Source organism: Gossypium hirsutum, chromosome D07 (genome assembly GCF_007990345.1).
Source record: "Gossypium hirsutum isolate 1008001.06 chromosome D07, Gossypium_hirsutum_v2.1, whole genome shotgun sequence".
Lineage (NCBI taxonomy): Eukaryota > Viridiplantae > Streptophyta > Magnoliopsida > Malvales > Malvaceae > Gossypium > Gossypium hirsutum.
Genome location: NC_053443.1, coordinates 38,005,395 through 38,016,425, shown reverse-complemented (window position 1 = coordinate 38,016,425; position 11,031 = coordinate 38,005,395). Strand labels below are relative to the sequence as shown.

At 32.6% G+C, this 11,031-nt stretch overlaps 1 protein-coding gene across 1 annotated transcript; it reads left to right on the top strand.

Moving 5' to 3' along the window:
- Nucleotides 1-344: 344 nt before the first annotated feature.
- LOC107954772 (probable plastidic glucose transporter 1) lies at nt 345-8,711 on the top strand. Its single transcript, XM_016890437.2, has 12 exons — nt 345-626; nt 735-858; nt 1,478-1,678; nt 3,312-3,411; nt 3,941-4,053; nt 5,408-5,501; nt 5,592-5,748; nt 6,025-6,171; nt 7,019-7,092; nt 7,658-7,746; nt 7,957-8,071; nt 8,160-8,711. Exons 1-12 carry the CDS (start codon nt 452-454, stop codon nt 8,355-8,357), a joined length of 1,587 nt encoding a protein of 528 aa, XP_016745926.1. The 5' UTR covers nt 345-451; the 3' UTR covers nt 8,358-8,711.
- The last annotated feature ends 2,320 nt before the right edge of the window (nt 8,712-11,031 follow it).

The following is an 11,031-nucleotide window of genomic DNA, read 5'->3' as shown; positions in this document are numbered from 1 at the left end:
TTTATATTACAAATTACACATTTTAATTGATTTTGAATTTATGGGTTTTAGATGTGACGTTAACATGATTTCACGGTTTTCTTTCTTCAAAATTTCAATTATTAGAAGTAAAAAGTTCTGACTCTGACTCATGGCATTTTACGATTAAACCACGTCTTTAACATTTCAAAATTTAATATCCTTAGATAAAAGTATCCACAAATAAGTAAATTACGTCATGCTAAAGAAAATGTCACTAAAATGCTCTCATCCTTGCTGGTATACTGTTGAAATATGCTCTCGTGTTTCCCGCCAATTTGTTACTCTTTTTTTATGACCGTTTTATCCTCTTCCTTCCTTGCAGAGCTAACAAATTACGCCACCTGGCTTTATCCTATCATTTCTATCTAATTATTGAAGGGAAAAAAAAAAACACTTCAATTCCCATTCTCTCTCCTCGATTTCTCACTTGATGTGGGTTGCCACCGTACTCCACCGACCGGTCGTCCCGGTTCCCCTATTCTTCACCTCTCATCTAAGCCCCAAAGTACTCCTTAAACCCAAAACCTTTCGTTTTGGTTTCCTCTTGCCGTCACTAAAGTTGAAAGCTTCTGCGACTAAGAAGCAGTTGCAGACTCAGGAGCCAGGTTTTTACTATCATTTTTTTTGGCTTATTGACTTACGTCAAATTCAATCAACGGACAAGATTCTGTGGAATTTTTATGGTTAATATCTGATTAGGGTTTAAATTGCAGATAATGAAGATTTACATAATCAAGAAAAAAGCGATGATCAAATCTTTGATTTGGGATGGCTTCCTACTTTCCCTCACGTTTTGGTTGCTTCAATGTCCAATTTCCTTTTCGGCTATCACATAGGGTAAGTGTTTTTTTAATGAAAACATTTTTCTTTCCCTCTGAAAAGTTAATTGTTGGTTTTTTTTTCCTTGCTCTTTTTGCTATGCAATGAAGCATTTGAATATTCTGGAGCTTAATTCTGCTCTTATTGATTTTTTTTTATGCCTTATTGTGCTTTCTAATTAGTTGCTCGCTCTTTTAGCTGTTGAGAAATTGGAAATTATGTTGCTAACTGATTTATATGCTTACAAGAGTTTTATTTATTTAACTATAAATATTCCATAAAAAAAACTATAAATAAGGAAACTACACACTGAATTATTGTCTTTTAATGTATAAATCTGGTTGTAGAGTGTTAAAATTTCATCGGGAGTGTATGGAAGGAATTCATATACCCGGTCTCTTAATTCTCCCTAAAGTACCCATGTCCAACACTTGTGTTTGACATAGGTATGGGATATGATCATATATGTGAAGAAATAAAATAGAATAAAAAATATTGAGTATGCCCATATTGGATTCTCACACGTATCCAATACTCACCATAACATGGGTGTAACTTGAAAATCAATGATATTTTTAAAGAGTAAAATTGGTTTGTCAAATAGTCAGTTTACAAAATTGCATTCTTTGTTTTGCAGAGTAATGAATGGTCCAATCGTTTCAATTGCAAGAGAACTTGGTTTCGAAGGAGATCCAATTCTTGAGGGGCTTGTGGTAAGCATATTCATTGCTGGAGCTTTCATTGGAAGCCTGAGTTGTGGTTCACTGGTGGACAAACTAGGCTGTCGCCGGACCTTTCAGATTGACACGATACCATTGATACTTGGTGCAATTGTGAGGTGAGAATAGCATATATAGGTATTGTTAATCCAAGCAATGCATTTTATCTCCTCTATGCCAAGTGAAATGTGGAGTTCATTTAAACAGTACTATAATTATTTTGTACTCTTTTGTTTCTTTTGTGTGTTTCACACCCCATCTGTTATTTCATTCTGTATTTATCTAGGTAGAACTTATAGGACACATATTACAGTTGCTTCTTTTTCTTTATGTGTTTGAAAGTGTGTTTAAACATGTAAACCAATTTATATCTTGGCCCTTCAGGTGCTTTTTGAGCTTACTCTTATAATGGTAAGAATTGGGTCAAAGTCTAACGGGTGTCCCTGTACTACTGTGTAAAGTTCATTTTAGTTCCTCTACTAAAAATTACTCCAAATTAGTTCTTATGCATTAAAAATTTGTTCAAATCATGATAATGTTAAAATTTTCCATTAGGTTGTTGATAGTTTGCACAAAATATATCATACCTAACTGATTTACCCATGACCCGGCCCATGGAACAAACCCAACCATCCAAAATCTTAGAACTACCGTGTGGCCACTGGCCATAATAGAAGTTTCAACTATTGTGACTCTCCCCTGCCAATCCCTCAGAACCCTAAATCCAAATCTCCAAATTCCCCAACCCCAAGTTAACTTCATCGCAATATATCTAATGAAAATTTTGGGGCATTAATCAGAAAAGCTAGAGGAGAAGAGGAAAGATTTCTAATTGAAATCCCCCAATGCCTGATCCCTTGTATAAAAAATCTCATTCTATTTATAGCTTAGAAATATTTAAGTTAGCAATTCACGCTGTAGTTCCACGCAACTCAATTACTCGTTTTTTCCAATTCTTCTTTATTCTCAAAAGTTCAATTAGTTGAATATTTTCTTGAAGTTTTATTTACTTATCTTTATTTATTAGCTCCATTGCTCATCGAATGCAGCTTAAACAATGAACAGTGTTTGATTACTCTTGTTCTGAAATTGCTTGAGCTAGTTTGCTTGCTTAAAAATGATTATCTTTTCAAAAATTTTATTTTTTTCAGCCACACCAGATACATGGCATGTTTTGTTTTTGGGATAATTGGGTTTTTTGCATGGGTCGGGTCGGGTTATGAGCAAGCCAGTTAGATATGAATATATTTTCTCCAAATCATCAAGTTAACGGTAGATTTTTAATGGTCTGATGATTTGAAACAATTCTTTTAGTGTGTAGGGATTGTTTTGGAGCTTTTTAAATACATTACAGTATGTTTTACAGCCTGTTAACACTTACCATTAATTATTACTGATGTTACTAGGATAAGTACATCAGATTCATTATTTTGTTGCACCATAGATCTCTTGGAAAAGAACCACCACGAATGATTCTTTTTTGTACTTGCTTATTTTACTTTGACCACCAAAGTAGCTCAATGCTTCTTACATGCAACACACTCATATGAATAACAGAATAAACTGCTCCAGAGGGCACAAAAGAAAAAGTTGAAACATATGGTTTCTTCGTATTTAATTAAGTTGTTTCGTATTTCTTTGTTTTTTATGTTGCTGCAGTAAGTTTGTCCTTAGAATATAGACTATTGAGATCTGTTGTCCTTAAACCGTTTTTTTCCTTCCCATCTTGATTGACTCTTCAATTTGTGACAGTGCACAAGCGCATTCCTTAAATGAAATACTGCTGGGAAGATTTCTTGTTGGCCTTGGTATTGGTGTGAACACAGTTCTTGTTCCAATTTATATTTCAGAGGTACTGCTTAATGACAAGAATTCTGGCTTCTAGGTTTTAAGTTTACTCATACCTCATAACATCTGGAATTTTACTCTTTGCTGAAATGAGGAATAAGGGGATTTTTAACTCTTCTTACTCTTAAAATGCTTAAAAAATGCTACTTTTTTTTCTTCTTATTGTACCCTGAGCCTACCATGTAAGATGGATGTAAATGGAGTCAAAGTGGGTATTCATTAAAAAAATAATAAAAGAAAAAGGAATTACTGTACATAGATTGTTATTGGCGGGTAAATTTTTGCAGATTTAATGATATGTTATTGACTGTCTGTAGGTTAACCATCTTATTCTGCCCTAGTTACCAATGACTTTATGAAATGCATATAGGTGCTTTTAACACATTAACTTGGTAAACTGAGCAGGAAGCTATTTCTACTCTGAACGATTTGGTTAAAGCTTTTGTTTGATAAAACTTGCTGCTTCTTTTATGGAATTTGTGGAGAGGATATTCCATTTTTAACGTTTTTCATTTTCTGTTCATTCCCTATAGGTTGCCCCAACAAAATACAGGGGTTCGTTGGGCACTTTGTCCCATATTGGCACCTGCCTTGGAATTATTTTCTCATTGTGTCTTGGAATACCAGCAGAACATGATCCACATTGGTAAGAACTTTCTTCCTCCTTTTTCCTTTTCTCAGAGCAATGATGGTTGTTGATGAGGAACATATATTTTTCCTTTTCCTCTCTAATTGAATCTGGCTGAAACAGTGATTAACTTGACCCTTCAGATGTAACCATCATAATATAAACCTGAAAATTTTTCTGCACTGTTATTTTTTTTGCAATCTAAAGATCGTAATGTTGGAGTAATTTACATATCAGTTTATAGGTTTAAAATCATGGGTTTTTAATGAGTGTTGAAAGAAACCCAATTGTGTAAAGGAGCTCAAAGCAATCCTAATTGTGTGGTTACCATCTTTGGTCTCTTTGAACCAAAGTTGCAGCTCTAGAAACTAAACTTATTATAGCTTGTAGTGCTGTGAAGAATTTGACTGTTAGCCTCACACCCTTCAAGAAAGTGTCACTGTCAAGTACTGACTTCTGTGTCTTGCATGCTCTTGACCTTTATATGCTCATTATGAAGAAACTCCATTATGAATATGCATCATGTAAAACTAATTATGTATAATTCATGTGAGTGTATTCTCCAGCTATTGTCATTCTTACGTTTATTTTATTGGCAATTTTGTTTGACGCAGTATATTTTCTCAGAAGTTCTGTTTACAAACTACTTATCCTTGGTTTCAAGGAACTCCTAGGCATCAGAAGTGTATGTTTATATGCTAGTTTAATAGCTTTTATCTAGGTTTACTAGTTCTATTCTATTGTCGTTACCTGTGAGCAAATTCCTTTTTGAGCTCATCTTCTTTCCATACATTTTATGCTTAAAAAAAAGTTCTCATAGGAACTTCTAAGCTTCACAAGTGCATGATTACAATTATTTTGGTGAATGTACCTGGCAGGTTCCTCTGTTATAGAGACATTGATTAAATGAATCAATTTAGCCCCTATACTATTAAAAAGAATCAAATAAGGCCAAATTTCAACATTTACTATTTAAAATATGTCATTTATAGTTTAACAGAGTTATATTTTTAAAGCATTTTATAGTTCTATAAATGAAATATTTCGTTTGGAGTTGAACTGCAAATGAGAAAAAATCATTTTCATGTCATTTTTTAAATAATAAATGTTATATCTGTTCCGGTTTGACCTTATTTGATTCCTTTTAGTAGTAGTAAAGAGACTAAATTGATCTGTTCAATAGTACTGGACTAATTTGATCCAGTTCCTATGATAGAGGGACTTTGTAGGTACTTTCACCCAATAAATTTTGTCTATGGGTACATTTTGTAGTTATTCTTTGTGTCATGTATGGAACAACTTTTTCTTTAATCAAATTATAGGTTTTTATTGCTTCAAACTGCTAAAGAAAGTAGGAAAAAATGTTTTCCAGGTGGAGGACAATGTTCTATATAGCAAGTATGCCTGGTTTTCTTCTAGCTCTTGGTATGCAATTTACTGTTGAGAGCCCCCGCTGGTTATGCAGAGTATGACCCTTGTTTTTGTCAATACCAAACTACACATGTATTACTTCTTGGCATGTTCTCTTGAAACATAGAAGTTTGGCATCTCCGTAGGTAGGGGACATGAAAGATGCGCAGACAATTATCCGTAATCTTTGGGGAGACTCAGAAGTTGACAAAGCTATTGAGGAATTCCAGTCAATCATCAGCAATGATGGGACTGATGTGAACAGCAGATGGATGCAGCTTCTGGAAGAGCCACATTCTCGAGGTTGTATCAAGGTGGTTTCTTTTTTGGATGTTTTGTCATGATTCTGATATTTCAATGTTTAACTTGGTATATTTATAACTTTTCCTTCAACTTGGTTATGCTTCTCGGTAATCTCACCTAATAAAAAGTAAATATTTTGAGGTTTTATTTTTGTTTGAATTTTGAGGTATTATTAAGGTCTTCTACATTTGCAGTCTTAAGATTTTTCTTGATACTCCTTATTTAGGTTTTATATTAGTTTCTTGACAACTTCTTTTAATACTCTTTTGGTTACAGTTGCTTTCATTGGAGGAGTCCTTTTTGTTCTTCAACAGTTTGCTGGAATAAACGGAGTTCTTTATTTTTCATCATTGATATTTCAAGACGTTGGAATTGCTAGTGGTGCTTTGGCAAGTTTATTTGTTGGACTTACAAATTTTGCAGGTATGAGATACGCTTTTGTATTTTTTTCCCTTCTTGTTTGCCAATTTCTGTGTTGAATTCTTATCTATAATATATATAAAATCACGAGTTTGGAAAAACTTTTGAACTGATGATAATACCCTTTATTTTCCATCATATTATTAAATTCACATTAAAAAATAATTATAATATTTAATTTAGAATTATTAGTTAGAAAAGTTTAAATAAAATAGAAGTTGTGATAATTATACATTTAAAAATAATTATAATTTAATGGAAGTTGATTTAAAACTGATTAGAATTTAAATTACAATTATTAGTTGAAAAAGTTTTGCTAATTTTAAAATAGAGCATAAACTATAAGAAAAAAATTGTGATAATTATAATATTATAATTTACAATTATTAGTCTAAAAAATTTTGGTGTAAACAAAAGTTGTGCTTATTTTATTGGTGTAAATAGTGGTATTACTTGAATAGAATTCTAAACACTTTAATTACCACTTAATTAATATTAGAGTTTAATTAGTTATTATTTTGAATATTGTTACTTTCCATTAATTAGATAAAGTAAAAGTATATTGTATGTTAAATATGTTAAAAATGTTTTAATTTTTATTTGAAAAATTTTCTATTATATAGTCAAAAAAAATTCTATTATAATATTTCAATTGAAAAGTTAATATATTTTAATTATATTTAATAATTCAAGTAAGAAATATTAATTTATGCTTATTATTGTAATTAAAAATATAATATTTAAAAAATTAATTAAATATTAAATGCATTAAATCACATACAATGAATGTGCCATTAAAAACTAGTTTTATTAATACAACCTCTCGCAATTGTCAATTTGTGGTCTCCAGGTGCACTCTGCGCATCGTATCTTATGGATACACAAGGAAGGAGAAGGCTTCTCATTGGAAGTTATCTGGGAATGGTGAGACAGTAAATCTTTATTCTAAATTTATGTTAGTAAATGGTACCGATTTATGTTGATTTGACACTTTAGTTTTGTTAAAATACCCATGTCTAATATTTATACGTGGATATGACCATCCAAGGATCCGTCAAATACATGGGAAAACTTTCAAAAGAAAAGAAAAGATTGAAAATATCCACATTGGATACATACACATACCCATCACTCACACATCAGTCCAAGTAACTTAAGTCTCAATACTACACCTCTTTGAAGGAAAATTAAGAAAAGCACCGAGTTTGAACTGTGATCATTCACGTAGGAAATATGTACATGGCAGGGAGGTCAAATATTGTTAAATTGCCAACATTTCCACAGTTAAAATTTTATGAAACATTACAGTATAGTACTATTTGAGACACTCCGAAATTCTTACTTTGGCGAGTTTCCAGGAAACTTTAAAGTGCAGTCTGAGTGTGTACATACATGAACATGTGACTGCACGTATGTGTTTCGGTCCAATAGACATTCCCTTGATTGATGCAATGCTAATAATACTAAACAATGAACTTTCCTTTTGCAGGCAGTTTCAATGTTTCTTATTGTTTTTGCTATCAATTACCCATTGGAGGAAGATTTCAGTCACAACTTATCCATTCTAGGGACGCTCATGTAAGGAGCCCCCTCACATGCTGTAATTTAAATGCCAGATATGCTGACCCTTATGGTTTGAACACCCTTGGATTGCCTTTTTATATGTTAAAAGCGTTTTGACATGTTACTTGTTAGGTGGGACCATAAAAGAGCTGAGCTGCTTGCCGATACTTGCATCTCTTGTTTCAGATTTAATAAGGTGTTTTCTTTCAAAATGCTTTCATGTAGGTACATATTCACCTTTGCAATTGGAGCAGGGCCAGTAACTGGTCTCATAATTCCAGAACTCAGTAGCAGCAACACACGTGGAAAGATAATGAGTTTTAGCTTCTCTGTTCATTGGGTATGTGATTTATATTTATTTTCAGTTTTGTTTAATTTGGCTGTCCTATACATTCAAGTAAGATGGAAACTTTGTGTTGATGATACAGGTTTGTAATTTCTTGGTGGGGCTACTGTTCCTTGACTTAGTGGAAATATTTGGAGTTGCTTCAGTTTATGCTGGTTTCGGCAGTGTGTCGGTGTTGTCAGCAATTTTTGCGTATTACTTTCTGGTTGAAACGAAAGGCCGGTCTCTGGAAGAGATTGAAATGTCACTCAACTCTAACATGAGAGGTGGAGGAAGGTGAATGATTTCTATTTCACGCAGATGCGGTGTAAAGGGTGAAGTTGAGCATGCAGTTTCTATTTATTACGATTATTAGCACTGTCACACTGCATTCATACTTGCTCCGTAAATTCCCCCCAACACCATAATGTTATAGCAAAACCGAATATCCCTTCGTCCTCCATCTCCCAAGTAGGGGAATGGCATTTGTACCACATTGCTCATATATCAAATTTACAATAAACTTCTTTTCCCCTTTTAACTAGAATAACCGTTAAGTCGGATGCATTGGTTAAAAGGCTGGCTGGACCAGTGGAATCCAAATTTATTTGACTGTGTATTACGGTTTTGTACTTATATTGGATTGGTTGGATAATATTATAATTTTGAAATTTGAATTAATCAAATAGAAATTAAAATTTTATATATATATTACTTATTTAAGATTTTATTAGTGAATTGGTTCTTAAGTTATACTTTAATCTTTAAGCTGCACTTTTAAGTTTTATTTTTATTAGTAGTGTTATTAAAATAGCCATTTCTTTCATTTTATCAAAAGAAAATCCTATTTTAGTATTATTTTATTTTAAAACATGAAAAAAATATAAAAATATCCTTGTTACTTTGTAGAGGTAATAAGCTTTTATTCATTTTCAGATCGAGTTGGTTTAGTCTGTCAAAACCTTAATTAATAGTATAAATGATAAGTTTTAATTGAAACAAGTAAAACTTGTCTGCAATTTCAAAAAAAAAAAAAATTGTTGTAAGCAAAATTATCCGTTTTATGGTCAAACGGAGTTATAAAATTTCATAAAAATAAATTAAGGTAGTTTATTTGTGGAATTAAAAAAATTATTAAATGAACTGAATAATATCTTTTGTTTTAATACTTATATTTATGTATTTTTATAATTAAATTAAAATAAAAATATAATAGTCTTGACTTGAATGGAATGATAATTAAAATTCTCATCAAATATTAATTTAATATGAGTTTAAATATAAATATGGCAGCAATTCCCTGCCGAAGTTGTAAGCTGCTCTGTTTAAGGACTAATATGCAAGGAATGAAGGTATATCAAACAATAAAGAGGTTGTTGCCTTTAGTAGGTAGCTAAGGGCTAATTTCCTTCCGCGTAAGTCAATATTTTGAAAAAAAAAATATAATTTTTTTGTATACTTTAGATTTTATATAAAATTTTTAAGTGATTAGTGACATCTCCCTTAAGTGGAATTGAAGTTGGCGAGCCAAAATGAAAAGAAAAAAAAAATACAACTCAACTTAGATTATTAATCAAAGATTTCATGTTTTCGTGCTTCAACTTACTATACACTTAACAATGGCATATCCATCTAACCTACAAAATTACTTAATTAGCTAATACTTGCAAATTTGAAAGAAAATTTGTTGAAAATAAGCTTGCTCTCCTTGAACCAATGGACAGCCATGAAAGAAAAAACCAAGCTTTTCTTCCTTCCTAGCTTTGGTCTTGAGAAGAAAAGATGAGGTAAATATATTTGGTTTCTCTCTCCCACCTAGTTATGTACATAACCTTAATAATAGAAGTTAAGGGCCATGATTTTACTTAAGAGTTTAGGTAGTGGATTTCCATGGCAAAGATCATTGTCACTGTAACACCCCAGACCATTCAATGACGCATCACTGTAAATTATGAACTCTTTCCCCGTCTCAGGTAGCACTAAAACTGGTGCTTCAGTTAATAATGCTTTCAATTTTTCAAAACTTTGCTGACATTTATCGGTCCACTCAAACTTAACATTCTTTTGCAGTAACTAAGTCATAGGAGAAGCAATCATCGAGAATCCCTTGACAAAACGTCTATAATACCCGGCTAAGCCTAGAAAGTTTCTAACCTCAGATACATTCTTTGGCGGTTCCCAATCAACAATTGCTAAAATTTTGCTTGGATCAACCCGAATACCCTCACTTGAAACTATGTGTCCCAAGAATCCGACCTCACGAAGCCAAAACTCACTTTTACTAAATTTAGCAAACAATTTATTCTCTTTCAAAATCTGTAGCACAGTTCTCAAATGTTCGGCGTGCTCGGTTTCATCTCGAGAGTAAATCAAAATATCATCTATGAACACCACCACGAACTTATCCAAATACGGTAGGAAAATTAGGTTCATTAAATCCATAAAAATAGCCGGAGCACTAGTTAAACCAAAAGGCATCACAAGAAATTCGTAGTGTCCATACCTCGTTCTGAAAGCGATTTTTGGCACATCTGACTCTTTAACTCTCAGTTGATAGTAACCGGATCTCAAATCGATCTTTGAAAACACTGTTGCTCATTTTAGTTGGTCAAACAAATCATCAATTCTCGGCAAAGGATACTTGTTCTTTATAGTCACTTTGTTGAGCTGACGATAGTCAATACAAAGTCTCATAGAGCCGTCTTTCTTTTTAACAAATAATACAGGAGCACCCCAAGGAGAAAAACTCGGTCTTACAAATCCTTTATCTGTCAACTTTTGCAACTGAGCTTTTAATCATTTCAATTCAGTCAGAGCCATTCTATACGGAGCAATAGAGATTGGTGCAATCCTAGGTAACAAATCAATAGCAAACTCAACTTCTCTAATCGGAGGTAACCCAGGCAATTCCTCTGGAAATACGTCCGGAAATTCACAGACTACCGGTACTGATTCAAGTTTCGACTTAGTCATCT

Coding starts and splice junctions, on each gene's coding strand:
- LOC107954772 (XM_016890437.2), top strand. CDS start 452: ATGTGGGTTGCCACCGTACTCCACCGACCGGTCGTCCCGGTTCCCCTA. Junction 5,502..5,591: donor GCCCCCGCTGGTTATGCAGA/GTATGACCCTTG, acceptor GCATCTCCGTAG/GTAGGGGACATGAAAGATGC. Junction 5,749..6,024: donor GGAAGAGCCACATTCTCGAG/GTTGTATCAAGG, acceptor TTTTGGTTACAG/TTGCTTTCATTGGAGGAGTC.